Below are 19,371 nucleotides of genomic sequence, written 5' to 3'. Positions count from 1 at the left end.
GGCGCATGCGCAGTGCGGCGGCAGCGGTGGCAAAGGCGGGATGGAGGCGGCTCGCGACGTGCTGGAGCGGGCGCGGCGGCGCGCGGCGGGCGCGGCCCCGGTCAGTGGCGCGCACGCAGCCGCGGGCACACGCACAGACAGAGATACAGACACACGGAGATACACATCCATGGATACACAGAGATACGAACGGCCCGAGCTCGGCTGCCCGCCCCGCCCCGGTGCCCCCGGGACAGCCCCGAGGGCTCTGAGCGACGGGTGGCACGCTCCGTGACCAGGAACGTCTCTCGTTGCAGGACGAAGAGCGGGAGCGCCTGAATGCAGCGTTCGCTTCGACTGTGAAGCTGATGAGAGGAGTCTCAAAGGAATGCCAGGTGAGGGGCTACCCCCGGGCCCGTCCAGAGGGGAATGGTCGTGATGTGCCCAGTACAGATTTTAGCAGGAGGTTTCTCCATTTCTCGGTGGAAGGGCAGTATGGTTAGAGGGACAGAAATGTCGGGTGATATCACAAAATACATTGTGTCACGAGGTATGGAACGTTTCCAGTGCACCAAAGTATCTCTGCTGGGAGGCGGCCTGAACACATGGTAACCTTTTGTTGTCCTCAGGGGAACGTGAGCCACTCATGCCGGCTGCTGTCCTGTTCCAGGTGGTGGAAGTAAGGGAGAGTTTGAATCTTGACTGAAGAGATGCTTTGTGTCCTGAGTTTGTTTTGAATTTAAACCCTCCTCCCCCCAGCAGTGTTGCTGTTGTGATTTAATCCCACCAGCAACTAAGTACCATACAGCTCACTGCCTCCGTGCCCACCTCCCCTGGCAGGATGGGGAGGAGAGTCTGGAGAAAATAAAACTCGTGGGTTGAGACAAGAGCAGTTTATTAATTGAAACAAAGTAAAATAAGACAATACCAATGATAATAACAGTAATAATTGTGGTGGAAAAGGGAGAGAGAAATAAAACCCAAGAAGAATAAGTAATGCACGCTACAGTTGCTCAGCACCCACTGACCAGTGCCCAGCCAGTCCCCAAACAGCACTCAGCCCCTCAGACAACTCTCCCTGTTTATATCCATGACATTCTATGGTATGGAATTTCCTTCTGGCTAGTTTGGGTCAGTTGTCACAGCCCTGCTCACTCACAGCTTTTTGTGCACCTCCCCACTGGCAGAGCATGAGAAAAGTCCTTGACTTAGAGTGAGCACTACTCCACAATAACCAAAACATCAGTTTGTTATCAACACTATACTCGTACTAAATCCAAAACACAGCACTGTGCCAGTTACTAGGAGGAAAACTTCCTTGATCCCAGACAAAACCAGGTCAAACTGGATTTGGGAAGTTGCTACTGGGTAGGGAGCATGGGTTCAGTTCTTTGTTTGGGATGAGCAGAAATGGAGAGGTTCGGTGCCCAGATGCACAGGTCAGTGTTCTCGTGCTGGCTCTGGCAGGTGTCACTGCTCTGCTGCTCAGACTGGGAGCCAGCCTCTGCCAGCCCATCCTTGTGAGCACAGCCCTGCAGCTCAGCTACTGAACTGATGTCTGAGAATTCCATAGCACTTTGTGCCCCTCTGGGATCTGTTATCCTAACACAGCAGGGAGCTCACTGCCTGCAGGGCCAATACAGAGCCTAAGTCTGCAATTAAATTAGAGAAAACAGTACTTCAGCACACCAAGCGATTAGCTCCTAAGCAACTCCTTTGTAATTTCAAAGTAACCAGTTAATCCTAAAACAACTGGGGCAGAATAGAGTTTTACACAAAATGAAACAAAGGAGACTCATCCTTATCAGTGACTTGGCAGTGCTAAGTTTACAGTTGGACTCTGATCTAAGGGTATTTTCCAACCTAAATTATTCTTTGGGTCTATCTTGTGCCCTGTTAAGAGTATTAAAGTTGGAACAAGCAGTGGATGACTTCCACATTTATGCATCGGCCAAGACAGTACTGCTTCAGTCATTTCTGTAGAGAAGAGTCATAAAAGGGGGGAACTGTCAGACCCATAAGTTCATGGGTAAAGTTTACAAAGTGCAAATAAAAATCCACAGCTGGACACAACAATTTAGGCACTTGAATGCAAATAATTAATCTTGTTGTTTAAGATGAGATGTTTGGGGCTACTAAGGCACCAAGATTTACCCATTACTCACCAAAAGTTGTATTTCATATCTTTGCTCTGTGCCATCATGTAAAAGAGATGCTCTGTGAAGCATTATGCACCAGGTCAGAGCATTTGATATATTTTGTAGCTTCACAAAAACTGCAATATGAGCAACCAGATCTGTTGATTTGTGCATAAGCTCAAGAAATAAAGCACAGCAGCAGATTTGGAAATAATAATTGCTATTTGCCTTATTTTTGTTACATTTAGTCTCGACAGTCAGGGACAAGAAAAACATCAGTAAAATAAGAGATATTTTGGATGTTTTTGGTCCCTGTGATTAAAAAGGTAACCTTTTGAGGAGTTCTGTGGTGACAACAGATGGCAGCAGAACTGTACTCAAGAGCTGAATTTGCGGTGAGGAAGATGCCAGTATGTCTGCAGCAGGACCAGAAGGGGGCTGCTGTGTGCTTAAATACACTTCCCAAATCTGCTGTGAAAACCAGCCTTGAAGACACTTCAGCTTCTTTACTGACTCATTTTCAGTATTAACATATTCTGCTTTTAGAGCACTGCTGCTGTACATGCCCTGCAGAACCCATCTTCACTGCACCTGCCTTGCATACATATCCTCCTAAGGACTCATACACAATGCCTTCTTCCACCAGGGCTTCTCTTGACCTGCCTGGTCAGGCAGGCATTTCCAGAGTATTCCTTCTGACATTTTCACTAATTCAGTTCTAAGGTGTTGGAGTCCCTGCCCTACATATTGTGTCAGGAAACAGGCAGCTCAAATCAGGCCTGTCTGATAGAGTCCTGTATCAGAAGGCAGGTGGCCTCTGGAGATACAGGCACTGTTTTCACCCTCACAGAGAACAAACCAGCCAACTCATACACAGCATCAGTATCTGTGTAGTTCTAATTTCAATGGTCAATCTGCAGCAGCTGCAAGTGTGGTTTGATACCTCCCACATGATATTTTCTGTTTCTTTCTGTCCAGAAGTACTATGGTGCTGTGGCAGCCAACAAGTGCAAAGAGCATGAAATCAAACACTTCTGCAAATACCATGGCAAGTCAGCAGAAAGAAAGACAGACTCTACAGAAGAAGAGGTAAGTAGGAACTTCTGGTTTTGATGAAAGGTTATTCCTCTCCCTTGCTGTGGGGCACGGGTTATCCCCCTGATGTCTATGACACTCACACTCATGTACGTAGGTTGACCTTATGGACATAAAAACACCTGGATGGATCCAAGCCTGTGCTGGGCTGGGGGAAGGCAGAGTCACTTCTTGTGGCACCAATCAGTGTCCTATCCATCCTTTTGTGGAGGGGGAAATTTCATGCACCTAAAGCATCCCCTCTCTTGGCCTGGATTTGCCTTGTGTGCTGGATCATTAGAAAATAATTATATTTTTCTTTCCAGAGGACTGAAGGTTCCGTAGAACCCCGCCAAGCTCAAACTTGCTGTCAAAGAGTAAGTGTTCAGAATACTTTGGTTTTAAGTGGAAGTATTTACTAGCATTTCTTTTATCATTTTGAATCCAGCTGGTTAAAAATTGTGACAGATCTGGAGACCTTGATGGCACAGAATATTAATCAACGGTGCATTCACAATCATAATATGTGTATAGGCAGTCAAATGGGCATACAGAGACTTGCACAGTTAGTTAGGAACCAGATTGTGGTATTCTTGCACTTGGCCCTCCCACAGGCTCTCTGAAGACTCCTGTTCCTCAAGGAGAAGAAAACTGTTTATTTTTCAAAGCCTAACACCTCAGCAAATCAATTTCAGGAACTTCTAAGCCACAAAAGATGAGAAACACTGAATCTGTACCACAGTATAAATTAGTGAGAGCACCCTTGATATAGGGAACGGGAATTCCCAGGTTTATGTTCAGAACTGTCTAGGTTGGCAAATTTCAGTTTTATAAGACATAAATTACAGTACAGTGATTACTTCCACTGATCAAAACATTAACTGAAATACTTTGAGTATGGCATTTGCTAATTTTTGTACTGACAAAAACATTTTGAAGTTTTGTTTGCACTGCCTTCTATATATTTAGAAAAATCTTAGTACATTTATACAGCAGCTGAAATATAAATTTTTTACCCAAACACAATATTTTTTTTATCTTAAAGCCCAGAAGACCTTCCAAAGACTTCTACATTGAAGTTTCTCCTGGTGTCTATTCTGTCACAGCAATCTCAGAAGACATGGTGGAACAAACCCACGTAGTAGATGTCAATGCAGGACAAAGTATTGATTTAACTTTTGTTCTGTGATATTTGTTGTCTCCTGGCAATAGCAGGAATAAAACACGAGACTCATTTTAATGCATGAAATGAACTGTAAATATCTTTTTCTTGTTAGCACTTTAATAGTAGCTTCCTCTTTGGGACTCCATTTTTATGGCCTGTATATTTGTTTTCTACTTAATGCAATTATATGCAGCCCACTTTGTACATTGATTTTTATAAATATTTGTACATTGTGTGCCTTTTAAATCTAATTATGTGACTGTAATTCCAGATTCTTCTGCTCTAAACAATTAAAGATGCAATCAGTGGAATAAAAAATGGATCAAGCATTTGTGATGACAGCTTCTTTTGTATTATCCTCAGAGAGAACCCCCATGTCACAGTGTTGACCAGAGAAAGAATGACCCATGTGGTATGAATATGGGTGCACATTAGCTTCTGCAGGCTAGCGCTGATTTACGAGAAGCTGGCTCACCAGCCACTCTCCTATCTGTACTTTTGCTAGTCTGCTAAAGTGAAATACAAATGAAATTCACTACCCTAGAACCCCAGCTCAGAAATGTGCTGAAATGTGTCAGGTGTTCAGTCTAGGCATGTGAGTTATTGATCCAAGTTCTGTCTCTGCAGGCTTTGCAGACCATGCTAAACCCCTTTTCTGATGGCTCTGGGGTACCCTAAATTTTCCAATTTAGTGCTGAGCAACTGCACACTGCAGCTTGGGGCCGAGTTCATATGCTTTAAACATGAGCTAACACTATCAGAACTTCCTGGATGCTTAACTTTCCCAAAGGACCAGATTCCATGTTTAGAATTAATGACGTGATCTACATAGATCTGTCATGTTTTTGTGGCTGATAGTACTAAGGTTTCAGTTCATTTTCATCAGAAATAAAAATCAGTGGCTTGAATGCTAATCATTTTGTTGTTTGTATCTACAGTAGCAGGTCCTTTAGCCTCTGGCTACTTTTGCTTGTGCTTTAATCCTGAAAAAAATTCTTTCAGCTGCCAGCTTGTATTGTTTCTCCGTTCTTCCTGGCTTTCTACAAACAGAAACTGCTTTGCTGAATTTTTGTGCCTCACTCCAGAGAGCTGTAGACAAGTGGGGGGGTCTCTTGCTTTATTGGCCTCTTGCTGTGCATCTGTTCAGGTTTTAGTGCTCATACTAGTTCATCTGATCTCTCCAGAATTGTAAAGCCAATTCCAAATAATTAGGAATTTATAGTAGCACTTTGGAATAAAGAATGAGGATGCTTAAGTTTGATGTGAGTGAAAGAAGAGTTTCTCACTTATTAAAATTATATAGTCATCCATTAATATATTCTACTGAAACAGTACCTAAATCAGAACTCGGTTAATTTAAAAGATATAACACTGATATAGTAGAAGCAGTTTACCTGAAATTTCAGCCCCTGAACTTGATCAGTTGTACATGTACTGAATTCTGGCTGACCAGACAAAACTGACTCTCAATTTTGTTGCAAGTGAGGTCTGACAGGGTCTGTAACATCAGGTTTGTCATCTCCAACACAAGTCACTTTACATTTATCATCTGATGCTGCTTTATATCTTTGTTTTTCTGATGCTGCAAAGCCTTCTTCCTGGAGGACAGAAAACAAATCCCTCAGAAGTCTGGTCTAAAAAAAGCATCAGTGTCTTTGTTAACTGCTGCTTTGCTGGCTGTACCTCTACCTCACATAGCTTTTTTAGTCTATTTTCTGTGCTAGTACAGAAAACAAGACTTTAAAACTTTACTGTTGAAACACACAATTTCACAAAACAAAAGGATTTTCAGAAGCTGTCAGGGCTTGATTAAAAATTTTCCTACTTCAGAAGTCAGGAGGATTTTGTTGACTGCAGTGAGGGGACATCAGCCCCCCAGAGAGTACCTCTGGGAAGCCTGTCCTCTAACTCCACTTGTTTGCTGCAAGCCAATTCTGATGCAGCCTGTATCATGTGATAAAACTGCTTCAGCTATCTCAGAGTAGCAATGGATCTTCTGGGTTTAAAATCACCAAGGGCTATTTTACAGGAATGAAATTCTGTCATTATGCCCTGTATTACCACGTTGCATCCACTTCTGTGATTCATGCTGCTGCTTTGGGGCTCCAATGAAACAATTTTGTTTTCTTATTAGTTTTACCGAAAGGCAACTCATGTCACTTCAGTGCACAGCTCTGACACTGCTGACACAGAGCATGCCTGCCTGGAGCTCCATACTGGCCTGAAAAATCCTAAGAAATCAATTACAAAGGTGTGTAGTTATGTAACTATGATTATTTTAGCAATAAAGTAGAATAGAAATAGAAAGCAGGAACCATACAGTTGAAAAGCTGGCATCTGCTTAAAATGAATGAGTACAATTGTGAGAATACAAGATGTATTCCTATATTCTCCATTCACTGAGACATGTTATTAATGGATTCATCTCTAAACATGCAAGTTTAGAACATTTCAAGTTTTACTTTGAAGTCAGCTCACAGTAGCAAGAGCATGAAGGTACAGAGAAGCTAATATTTGATTTCACGTATATAATTTACTAATTGTACCCTGATGCTCTTGTGCAGAGCACTGTTTCTGTTGATCCTGACATTCTCTTTCATCTTCCCCTTCTTCCTGTAAGTTGTTTTCCTCCTCATTTCTGTGTTTGCTTCTTTTAGCATTCATGTTCTGATTTTATTTTTTTTTTTCAAGTATGAGAGAAACCAGGCCTACAAACCAGGGTAGCGGTGGTTTTCCTAGCTGTGACACAGTTTATTTACTCTGTATCCCCCAGCTTCACAGTAGGAATCTGCTGTTTAAACTGGCTGTCTCTAGTGGAGAAGAAACTCAGCAAAGACTCTTTACTAAAGAATCTGCTTTTATCTCTCAGAGGCAGAGATTGTGGCTATCACAGTTTGATTGGCAGAGCACAGCACTTTTCCATGGATTTAACATAGGGCTTCATTGGGTAGATGTCAATGGGCATTTGGCAGGTTTCTGAACTGAAATCTGAATTATTGAATGCTCACATGGCTACTGACAATTGCTTCCAATTTACCAAGTAGCTTCAGCCCTTCCTTAAGGCTTAGGGATTTTTGGTTTCATTAGTGGAGAACTTTCCTACCTGTCACAAAACTGGTGGATGGCCTTAGGAAGCAGTTAATTTACAAAAAATGTTGTTTTCTTGCCAGGTTCCAAACAGTTTACAGGAATATTTTTTTCACTCATACAAGCCTTCTGCTTACATAACTGCAGTATTAATACAGATTACCTTACCCTCAATGATGGCTTGAAATCTTGGTCTCTTAGGATTTCTTTCAGTGTGAGTTGCCCTCTGGGGGTCTGCTCAATGCTTTCAAACATTGCACTCTGCTGAGCTGGGGCCACACTGGATGTGCCCCCAGGGGATGTGGCTTTGGATTCCAGCTGGCCCTTTGTACATGTGCTGCTACAACTTCCAGGTCCTGGGAAGGAGCAAAATTGTATCTAAGAGTGAAACCAGAACTGAAATGGAGACACGTTCATTTCAGAAGAGAGAAAAATGCACTTTAAGCCTAAAAGGAATATTTTTGGGTTATTCTGAATGGGAGCTATGCAGGTTAATGAAGATGTTAGCATCATAAAAGGCGTAGGAAAATGACAGGAAACAGAGAGGGATATCTGTGCTTCCAAATTAAATTAATTGTTCTGGTAGTTTTCCACGGCAGGAATTGCCAAAGGAGGAGGCAGATGAGGCAGCAGAAACATTGGGAAGAGGAAGAATTGTATCAGTCTGATATGCAAATTCACAGTATTAATTCAAATAACCTGCAGGCAAAGTGACTGCCCTGCCCAGAAGACTTTTTTGTTCCCTCTGACAACTGCTTCTCTGTGGGGTTGTTTGAAGGTACCTGAATTACTGGAATGGGACTTTTGGTGGCTTCTTTTCCAGTACTTCCCCACAGGTCTTGCAGAATCCTTTAGCCTGGGCTTTTCAAGACAGCTGGAGCCTGTGTTAACAGCACTGTCCCCCACAGTACTCTTAGTGAGGGATGGCTTCAGATCCCACTCTGAATCAGAAGAGGGAGAAGATGTTGCCACAGCTGCAGCTTCTCCTTGTTTTGTGCCTTTCAGTTCTAGAAGGCCTGGAGAGAGCTCACTGCTGGACTCTGCCTCTTCAGCTTTGTCCTGAAAGACCAGAGACCTGGAGGGAAGAGGCCACCAGGCACCAGCACAGGGATGGCAGCAGCAGATTCTCCTTACCCAAGCTGATGAACAGCAGATCCCACCAGCACAGTGCTGGTGGAAATGTGGCCAGCAGGGAGAGCAGAGCAAGCAGTGCTTGGCAAGGCTACATACAGCACAAGCAGGAATCAGGGCTGGCTTAGGACTGCAGGGGAAAATACAAGAGTTAGTGTCCTGGCTTGGTCTGGGCTTCACCCTGCTGGTAAAGGGCATGTGGATCATCTCCACAATCCTCTCCCACAGGCTAGGAGGGATCCACAGAGCCACACCACAGGGGAGTTTCACTTGCTTGTCATTCCAGAACTGGACAACAATTTCTTCATCTTCTGAGGCTGTTAAGAGAAAAAGTATGCAGCCTTAAGCAGCTGGCCTGCCTGGGCCGTGCACACTGGCAGATCAGGCTCTGCAGCTTTATGCACTTTCTATTCCTGTCAAGAGGCAGGATCAGCTCTTGCCCCACTCCAACACCTCACCACAGGGTCACAGAGGTGAGTGGGCAGCCTGGGCACCATCACTAAAACAACAGGCCTGGAAGCATCTTTCCTCCCAGTCTGTCATCAGATGAACAAGAAAACGATGACAGTAATTTTTGTTGTTGCTGCCAAAGTTAGCAGTGGTGCTCTGAGAATAGTATTTTTTAAGTCAGTGGAGCTTGACTGTCAGACACAGCAAAAATGAATGAGCTGTTGAAATCTCCTACGTCTGGGTGATAAAATCACCCCCAGATGTACCATTTGGTACAAATGTGAGCATTTAAGCTCTGATGAATGCTTCCTGGAAGCTGTCTCACTTGTATCTGTCATGAAAAGGCCACAGTCCTGGACATGGCAAACACAGCCTTGCCCCAGGAACACCCACGGACACAGATGACTTCATTTTTATGGGTCACAACTTCCTTAGGGTCACACTGGTGAGGTTACACACAGATATCCATCAGCTCCTGCAGGCTTGGAGCAGCACTAAGCTGTAGGCTGTGCTCTGTTATTTCTCTGGCAGCAGCACCCTGACAAGAGTTTATCCTGACAGCCTCCCTGGTGTGCCAGAGGAACAAGAGGAGGAACAGAGCAGTTCTTTTCTTACCTCGTAAGGGATCCCTTGTCTCAATGCCCCTGAGGACAGTTCCTGGGCCATACCTGGCCCTGTCTGGCTCCCAGGGTGCCAGCACTCTGTCTCCAGGGAGCAAGGAGTGCTTCATCCCATTCACATATTCCAGGATGTCATCCTGTGCTGTTTTTTGCACACTCACTGGATGCCTTCCATGTGACACAAGTGGTTTGCCAAACTCTACCAGGAACATGCCTCGTTCACCCTGTTACCAGGAAGAAAATAACAATTCCGCTGAAGAACAGTCCATAATGTGCCAGGTAATGCAACTTTTGTTAGAAGGCCATCCTGTGCCTATATGAGTAGGGCAAAACAAGCCTGAACAGCAGCTAGTGTGTGGCATTACTTCAGCATTTGAGACAGCCCAAAAAACCTCCATGAGCCTCACCTGAAAGCAAGATGAGTGAAGCATATGTTCAGATTCACTGCTATCTGGATTTCCTTTCCCAAGAGAAAAAGCTACAGACAAGTGTATTTCACAAACCATGTTGTGTGTGCCAAAGAACAAGGGACACTGACACCATTCAGACCTGCTCTTCAGTCGTGCCCAATTCCTTCCTCGTTACATACAACACTAGCTCTGCTTCTTGGGAGGGGATTGTTGGGAGTTTTTATTTTCTTTTATATTAAGGCCTGTCAAGAGACTTTCCATCAACAATGAGACATGGTACTTCCCTGTTCTTGAGAAAGAACAGGCTCTTTTTTGTGTTCAGTTTGAAGTGCCAACAAACCAATGAATTAAAGCTCTCACTAACCGTTCTGGAAAGACCCTGAGCCATTGGTCTGTGGCTGACTCAAGCTGGACGTGTGTACATAAAACACAAATCCTTTTCCTGTGCTGTTCATGGTTCTGTGTCTACACACAACAGCAGCCCCTACACTGCTGGCAGCAGCACTTGAGCTGGCTGAGCCTGGCTCAGTGCCCAGCACCAGCACAAGGCTGCTCAAGCACCTGCTGTCCTGGTGGTCTGTTCTCTCATCTCCTCAGCTGAACCAGAAAGTGCTACACTGAACTCAGGTGGTGTGTGAGGACTGCTCCCTATTCCACATCCCCCCAACAACCACACAGCAACCATCACTCACCTCTATCTCCTCTTTTACTGTGCCACGGTAATAAAACCCATCTTGCTCCCCTCTAGCCAGCACAGGCACGTTGCTGTCTGTGCCTCCTGATTGTCCCAGTCTCTTCCATGCTGGGCCAGGGGAGGGGACGCAGTGGCTGATCCACGGGCACCTCCAAGAAAAGAAAATGGGTCAGCCCTGGAAGAAATAGATTCTGTAGGTCATGAAAAAAAACAGCCTTGTAAGATTTAAGAACTGGAACACTCCACCTCATTCTGTAGCACTCCCACAGGCCAAATAGTGTAGGAAGAACCAGAAAACTTGCTTGTGCTGGGATAGTTCCTTGATCTTGGGAAAAATGCATCAGTGCCTGCTTTTACTCAGATTTCTTTGGGGTTTACAGGAAGCGAGCCAGGAGCATGATGGAATCCTGGGCCAGCATTACTTGCCCCAGCCCCTTTGCTGTTTACCTAGCAAGACAATGCAACCCTTGGGATCAGGAGAAAAGATCCTGATCTGCAGCACAGAGCACAGCATAGGTGCACTCCAGAGTCCTGAGCTGGTGGCTCACACTGGAGCATTCAGGGAACAGCAAAGGAGAGAAGTAAACAACAAAGCTGTTGCTTGATGACACGTTCTAGCTCAAAACTGGGAAAATAATCCCCTGTCACAAAGCATTAGAAACATTTCATGGAAGATGACTGTTAATGCAAGATGCTTTTATTTATCCCAATAATATTAAAGGAATGTTTCTTTGATAGGAGGCTTACTCAGGCTTTGCTCTTCATAATCGCCAAGGTAGCAAATAACTCTAGTTAATACATCTCAAAAACAGCCAGTGCAGGCATGGGAAAGCTCAAATGATGTTCAAGCTGTTAATTATTAATCTGACACACCAGCCTGGTTTATCCTATTAGATATCATGGAAAAAAACAAACCACAGACCTAAACAGTAACTTGATTTTACCTCTGGGGGGCGAGGGGCTCAGCAATCCAGGCAGGATACACAAGAAAAGAGCTCCTGCAGCAGGGGTGAACTGTGGATATGACAGTGGAACATGAAAATTTGTTCAAAGCTGGCCTCACACTGCAATACCTGGGACTCCCAGGCAGGCACCCTTCCAAAGCAGCCATGCTTGGAAAAGCTGCTGCCTGCAGGACTGTCGTGATCTGTGGGAAGAAAAGAGGCAACATACTGGCATTTCTAATACAAGCAAGTGCAGCCTCAAGAATCCAGTAATTTTGATTAACTGTTTGTTTTTGTTTAAAAACACTGAATTAAAAATATTCAGACTGGCATTTGGCCAGATGAGCCTACATCACTGACTTCAGTGATCTTCACTCACCCAAATCCTAACCTGGAAAAAGGATAGAAACACCCAAGGAAACTCTAAATGCTGTGAAAATCCCCAGGAAAATAATAACTTTTATCTCCCTCCAATATTTGTTTCCTTCTGTAACACCCAGCTCTCTTTTTTTGTACCTACATTCTTCCTTTAAAGCTTTCTTGTACACAAACCCAGCCAAACCTTCCCTGTTTTACAAGTTGAGACAGAAATTAGAGCTGAAGTTGACAAGCTGAGTAAATGTGACAGGTTTTGAACTTGATGTTAGATTATATTTCCCTGTTATTTATTTATAGTGATGTATTAAGAGGAAATATTTTGATCTTTCAGCTGTCCTGTCATGTTTTATTAACAGCAGGATTATGGCTTGCAATGAGAAAGAATGAGATGCTCAGATGTGACAAGTGATAACTATTCAGAGGCTGTCACAGTAAGATCAATGATATGATGCTATCTCTGGTAATTTCAAAAGATGTAGTAGGCAAGCTTCCATTAATTTTTTTCTTTTTAAATATTGCTTAGAAACACTCAGAAAAAAATTTGCATGGAAATTCAACAACCTATAAAATTTAAGTGCTTAATTTATTTTACAAAATGCAGTATAAGCATTCATGTATAGGTGATATTTTGTCTCTTATCTAAGAAATATGATCTGAAGGTCTTTTTTTGTGGAGACTCCCAGACAGATACATAACTTCAGAAAACCAGCACAGCAAACCCAGTAAGAAGAGTGGATTAAATGCTGCAAAATTCGTATTTAAGTCAGAAAATCAGCACAATATATCCACTTATTTCACAACTGCACAAACTCCTGTTATAAACCAAAACAAGATGGAATCAGTAATACTTTGGAAAGAAAGGCAACTATCACTTCTACATCAAAGCACATCAGCTCAGAGTAGGGACCCCTGTTTTCACAAAAAACAGTGCATTGACAAAGGCAATTATGCTGCTTTTCTTGGATACTTTCCAAGTACATTAGCACAGCAGTATTTTAGACTTACCAGCTATTGGTAACAATACACCCAGTCCAATTGGATTTAGTCTGAATGCAGAAATCTCCTCCTTTTGCCTGTTGGACACAGGGAGCCCTTTGCTGCCAGTGTTTCCCAGTTGCTATGGAGGCTGCCAGAGCTGTTTCTCCCAGGATTGGACATCCTGACCTCACTGGTTAAAACCCAGCAGAACCTGACTTTGAATGCCACACATCTGCTCTATTTTCCACTCCCCATGGATCTACTGCACTGCAGGACTGCAGGGGCAGGAAAGGCATTTTAAGAGAGCTCAGTGTCCTCTAGGCTTCTGCCTATGATTGCAGGGCAAAAAACAGCACCAGTTACAGTTCAGATTAAGGAAAATTTTAAAAAGCTTACCACCACAAGGTGTGACAAATAAATAGGTTTGAAACGTGCACAGAAAGGTTAAAGCTGAGACAAACCAAGGTCAAATCACTTTACAACTTTCTCCTTTCACAGTAAGGGGGAAGGATTAATGAATTCTACCCCTTTCTTACAAAGTGCCTATCAAAAATATGCCGTAGTATAATGCAGAAATCTACTGTTAATCTCTGCTGAGATCCCTAATTTTCACATCCACTTTAAAAGAAAGACAAAGAGTTGACATTTGTTGATGGTTTGCTTGTTTGGATTGGTTTGTGATTTTTGGGGAGGGAGGAGGTGCTTGGAACACCTAATTGCCTTTTTTAAGGCATGTTTCAATTCACTGCTATAAAAACAATGTAACAGAGTGGGATGACTGCAGTTAGGAAGAAGGATACACCGCTTCTCCCTAGTCTGTAACCATTTTTTTGTACATTCTGCAGCACAGCCAGCCTACAAGCCCTCATCCTGTCAGCAGAATTATTTAGTATCAGTGATTCCCTTACACAGAATAAACGTTCAGACATTCTACTGGTTATGAGCTAAACTCTCTTCATCATCTTCACACAGTGCAATCTTATAACACTTAAATAAAACCACCAGCATTACAGAGGAACAGACTGGGAGGTTGGGCAAGACCACTCCAGACCTCAGCCATTATCAGTCAAAGTCCCAAAAAATTTCTATTGCAGAATTATTTTTACGCCAAAAATGGCCAAAACCTTGTCAGCCCTCTTTACACTGTGTATTATGTAAGCAGTCCTAGCAATTTTTAAGGGCACTGATATTTGTATAAGAATCCAATTTTCAAGAGAAATGATGCAATGTCAAAAGTTTTTAATGTGCTTAAAATATTCACTAATAAGAAAATTATGGAAGAGAGCTTGCAAAACTTTATGGTCTTTCTATGTTCAGTAACTATGCTTCAGAGAGCTCCTACCCTACTCTATTTTTCTCCATTTTAAACTAAATTATCCTCCCTTTTCGCATCTAACAACGCTCCTTGGAAGCTTTAAAAAGGTATTTTAAAAGGAACACTGGCAATTAAATGGAATATTTTAAGAAAGTGCATGTGAGAGTAAACCAGTAACATTACAGAAAATGAGAAGAATCTCAGTCCCATAAGTAAAGATTTTATTTTAAAGCATGCAGGTTGGGATGATACATACAGTTACTTCACACATATAGGTGTTACATTTTTAGCTTGGTGACAAATTTAGAAATGCGTTCTGATTTTCATGAATTAACTTAGGTCATTCAACTGAGATTTCCCCAGCTGCCTTTCTCATACCTAAGTGTAGTTACTATCTGCAACGTTACAGCTCTGGTGTGGGCTGACAGTGACGTGTGCCACGATCTGCTCCAAAGAAGTGCCAGGAACACACACGTCATTAACACAGTGGCTACTACATTCCCAGACAGGACACCTTTGGCTGCCTCTGGAACACTTTAGATCGCCTTCAAAAACTGGGTTTGTTTGTTAGTGGCTTTAGGTGCTTGGTTTGGCTCCGTGACACCTTTTCCTGCCACCACAGAGTCAGTGCACAGCACAGACTGTAGGTACCTGATGTATTTTATAGCAGCACGGAGCGTCTCCACTTTGCTGAGCCGTTTCGCCAAGTATTCCTTGGGCAGGTGGTGCCTCAGCTTGGCGTAGCCTTCATTGACACACTTAACACGCTGCCTTTCCCTCTCATTCCTCTTCCTGATGAAAGCTGACCCATAGGAGAACTCACTTTTGTGGAGACTGGAATGGGGCATTTGGTAGGGAAAGGGGCAGGGCTCACTGTAGAAGGTCTCTGTGATGAGATGCTCCGACATGAAAGGAAGGAATGACAACTCTTCAGACAAAGGGACCTGGTTTGGTGCTTCTGGGTACATGTGAAACGTGACCAGGGGGTCTGCACAGAAAGGCCTTGCCAGCTGCATGTGCTGAGCCTCAGCACAGACGAGGTTACAGTAGCTTTTGCCATCCATCAGGTTCTGCATTTAGCCTGGAAAAACATAATTACAGAATACTTTAAACAACTCACACTGAACAGTATAAAAAAAACTCACCTGAACTTATCAACACTTGGCCTTGCTGACATTTTCCAGAAGACATCTTTTAAATGCATTTGTGACATTTCAGAATGATGTTGGAAGACAACATATCATTTGATTAGGACAAGAAAGTGCAAGTCAGTCACACTGATTAAATTAGTGTACAACAGATATTAATAAAGACACTAAAGTTTCCTAAAGGAAAGAGCAAGCAGTCTTCCTTCACCTCAGCTTTAGAAATTAAGAGACTCTACCTATATGTATTCCACATAGGTCTAGTTTGTCTAGCTTGCTCCAAATCCACCAAAACTTACATGTATAAAGACAAGAAATAAACCAGTCCAACATCTGAGGCATTCTCCCCACCCCTTCCCCTCCCTGAAAAAAACAAAATCTACAATTCCAGTAAAAGACTCCCTATTCCTACCAAAGAGCCTTCAAAGACAATTTTTCTCTCTATTCACTTGATGTCACATTCAGTATATCATCTCAACAAAATTGAAAACTTATGCAGAGAATGGATCTCAATTCCACCTCTGTCAGGTATTATGTCCACTCATACAAAGATTTACAAGAAGTTTAGAGAGACGAGACAATTTCCACTAAATCTAACATCTCCTTGGGTCCTCACATTCCTTCTACACTTACCTGCAGATTAATCACAGACATGAAATACTAAAAACAATCCTACTGCCAGAGGGTTATGAAATAAACAATTCATTAAAGGAAAAACACATGTTCTAGTAATAAATACAAAGAAAGGATGGCACACAGTTCTTGGGGCCCTGCTGGAAACTTGCAAGTTAGACTGGCCTATCTTCATACCCTCTCCTCAGAGCAGCATTACTGCAGGTGTAACCACTCAAATCACCCTGATAAGTTTATTACAGATACCCTTGCAGTGTTTTATAAGAAACTGCATTATAGTGCCTTCCCAATATCATTATTCAAACAGCTACACATCAGCCTAAATGCTGAGAATGTAATGATTGTTACCTAACAGCTGCTTTAAATACATTTGAAATAACCAGTTAATTTTTAAAGAATCACTGTGAGCCACCCGCACAGACTGGAACCAATACCTGCCTGCACAGAATTGATCCAAAAATGCTCTTACTCACCATCCACTTGTACATCCATCCATTGCTGTCTAAAGCACTTAGGTTCTATTGCATCCTCTAAAATGGAAACCACACCTGAACATTCAGGTTAGGTTACTAGAAACTGCTGGATTCCACACTCAGAAATCTGGCAAAGCTTCAAATGTTCCAATCAGAGTTCCATGACACAAATCCTTCACGAGGATATGGGGATAATGGAATGTTTTCTAATGATTTCATACCTACCACATTTATACAGAGAGTATTTACGTGGTGTGGACTCGTTCTCACAACATATTCTATGAAAATGCCTCTGTATGCAGAGTTGTCTCTTTTTCTAATGGACGTAGATTGCACAACAGAAATCCTATTAATTCATTTATATAAAGAATTCATTTATAGCTGCTAGGCATGAGTGGGAGTCCCATGCATCTTAAACAGGTACTTCTGTAGGTAGGCTAAAAGCATGAAGATACATCCACTTCATACTAATATGCATGCAAAACATTCAGAGGTGAATATACACTCCTCCTAAAATTAAAATAGTAGTCAACTTTCCCTTTTCTACTTACACAGGTTGGGCTGTTGACTAAAAACTTTCAGCTGCTAACAACTTAAAAACACTGAGGAAGAAAAGTCTGCTACATAGCAAAAAATGATGGCATCACCCCAGAGCAAGAAACCAAAATCCCCCAAGAAGAGATACTTGCAGTATTTGTTGCTGTGTACTGACACTTCAGCTGAGTTACGTTATATAAAAGTTACCTGCTGCCTCAACACCCGCACAAAGTGCAAAATGCAAGTGTTAGGAACATTTTCCTGTTAGACTAGAGACTCACCAATCTCCAGATCAAAGTAAAATCCAAGGAAACAAGACTTGCTGTCTTAAGAGTGATGAATACCTGAAAATATCTGAAGGATATTAAAAAGAAAAAAAAAAGAAGTTAATGTTCTATTTTTCTTACACCTTATTAAATAAGAGATCACAATAAACAGGATTCATTAAAAAGCTATGAAAACATGTTAGTAAATAGCTGGTAGAAGTGATTTACAACATTGATATTCAGTGAAGATCTGTGGCTAGATACAGCAACATGCAAGTCTCTTACCTGAATTATGTAGCTTGTTCCACTGAGTCAATGACTGCTGCAATTTATAGTCAATTGACAACATGCAAAGTAGCTTACAGTTAGATCTGCTCTTTTCTGGTTGGGCTTTTCCACCCACACCACAGCTATGATGGCAACAAAACTTGGCATTAAGGGCTAGAAATTTTGAAACTGCTATTGAACACATCCAGATTACCTGAAAAAGTAATCAGGAATGTGGTTTTTTCACTTCCTGTTTGCCTTCTGTTGCAGACTACAGTACAGTAATGAAAATACAAAGCAGTATTTTCATTTATTGGTATTTTGTACTCTTAATGTCTACATATAACAGTCGGCTGGAATTTAGGTAAATATTCTCCATCAAGGCTAATTTCCAAACAAACTAATTTCCACAGCTTCATTTTAAACACAGAAAAACAGCATTTATTTAGAAATTTGTGATGGATTTCTCTCCACTACAGGTGAGGGCATATATTATTAGTCAGCTTAATGCCTTTAAATTTAATCATTATACCTGTAATTTTGGGAAATTCTTTTAGTGTTGAGTGTAACATCATATAAAAGGTGAATGAGCCAACAGTAGCAACACAGGTTTTGCTTAAAAAGATAAACAGCATGGAGTCTATAATGCAATGTATACATGTACGTAGATGCTGCATACATCAGTATATAGCTGTCCATTTGTACAGGTGCAAGAAAATAGGACACCTATCTTCAAAATTCCCACATTTTATAAGATTGACACTTAAGACTATCTCATGGCTTGGCCCTTCTACCAGTCAAAGTATAACCAAATCCAAAAGAATCCAAACCTAAAACAGTTTAGCTTAAAACTCTAAGACACTGTAAGATCAGAAATACTTTTTCTTGCAAAAGATGTACATACATTCAGTCCTGCTTCTTGTGACTGTCATCCATCCAGGAAAGGAAGCTTCACTTTCTGCTGCCCCTGTGTGGGGCCACAGTGCTGTATCAAACTTCCCCCTTCCCAAACCAGCCTCAGGCCTCACAGGGAAGGCAGCCACAACACAGAACATCTCCCAGGACTGGCAGACAGGGATTCAACAGGTGATTCAACAATCAAGGCATGTATTTCACATATAGGTTGCATTCTTTTTCTTTAGTGGACCCCAAGTACGTCAGTGTCACAACCAGAAACCAAACACCTCCAACTGAACAACTTCCCATTCATTGGGGTGATGCTGAACACAAAAACTGAACCCAAGCCTGAATTTATTTTTCTTAACCTGTCAATCCTTGTGCAATTTCCTTTTTTTTTTTCTTTTTTTTTTTTAATTTAGAACAAGAATTCTATGAATCCACCAATTCACCACCTGCTTTAAATCACTCTGGGTTAGCCCAGTTTTGGAAGTCTACAGGATTGACATGAAAATGAAGCTCTGTATTTGTCTGTCCTCCAGGCATGGACTTGGCAAGCCAATACTGTCCCCTGAAACAGGGGGACATGTCTTCCATGTACCACCTCTACCATCTCCTTCCACACCAGGAGGAACTGAAGACTGTCACACAATAATGCAGCTACATATGCACAGCTACATCTGAGTCAGGGATTAAAAACTTCTTTCAATTAACAATTTGATGAGCCTTTCTTTACCTCATCACTGAACAAGTGCATATTTCTGCTCTGAAACATTTTCAGAGAAGTACT

General features: G+C 42.2%; 3 protein-coding genes across 3 annotated transcripts; 1 reads left to right on the top strand and 2 right to left on the bottom strand.

Annotated features, from left to right (window-relative positions):
• On the top strand, nucleotides 1-4,678 carry AKIP1 (A-kinase interacting protein 1). Its single transcript, XM_058829543.1, has 5 exons — nucleotides 1-100; nucleotides 297-374; nucleotides 3,096-3,206; nucleotides 3,518-3,568; nucleotides 4,237-4,678. The coding sequence occupies exons 1-5, from the start codon at nucleotides 41-43 to the stop codon at nucleotides 4,378-4,380; spliced, it is 444 nt and encodes a 147-aa protein (XP_058685526.1). The 5' UTR covers nucleotides 1-40; the 3' UTR covers nucleotides 4,381-4,678.
• Nucleotides 381-11,859, bottom strand: C1H11orf16 (chromosome 1 C11orf16 homolog). The gene is given in 8 exon segments (XM_058829542.1): nucleotides 381-1,631; nucleotides 5,751-5,954; nucleotides 7,612-7,799; nucleotides 8,226-8,273; nucleotides 8,275-8,891; nucleotides 9,640-9,868; nucleotides 10,747-10,897; nucleotides 11,693-11,859. Coding segments are annotated over 6 exon segments (1,359 nt in total). The 3' UTR covers nucleotides 381-1,631; nucleotides 5,751-5,954; nucleotides 7,612-7,652.
• Nucleotides 11,860-14,561: 2,702 nt separating this feature from the next.
• ASCL3 (achaete-scute family bHLH transcription factor 3) lies at nucleotides 14,562-19,304 on the bottom strand. Its single transcript, XM_058853437.1, has 4 exons — nucleotides 18,589-19,304; nucleotides 17,703-17,898; nucleotides 17,433-17,505; nucleotides 14,562-15,444 (listed from the first exon to the last, which is right to left on the bottom strand). Exon 4 carries the CDS (start codon nucleotides 15,437-15,439, stop codon nucleotides 14,900-14,902), a length of 540 nt encoding a protein of 179 aa, XP_058709420.1. The 5' UTR covers nucleotides 15,440-15,444; nucleotides 17,433-17,505; nucleotides 17,703-17,898; nucleotides 18,589-19,304; the 3' UTR covers nucleotides 14,562-14,899.
• Nucleotides 19,305-19,371: the final 67 nt, after the last annotated feature.

The sequence above is a fragment of the Poecile atricapillus genome, chromosome 1, assembly GCF_030490865.1.
Source record: "Poecile atricapillus isolate bPoeAtr1 chromosome 1, bPoeAtr1.hap1, whole genome shotgun sequence".
NCBI classification, from domain to species: Eukaryota; Metazoa; Chordata; class Aves; order Passeriformes; family Paridae; genus Poecile; species Poecile atricapillus.
The sequence above is the reverse complement of the archived record's forward strand: the minus strand, read 5'-3'. Positions and strand labels throughout refer to the sequence as shown.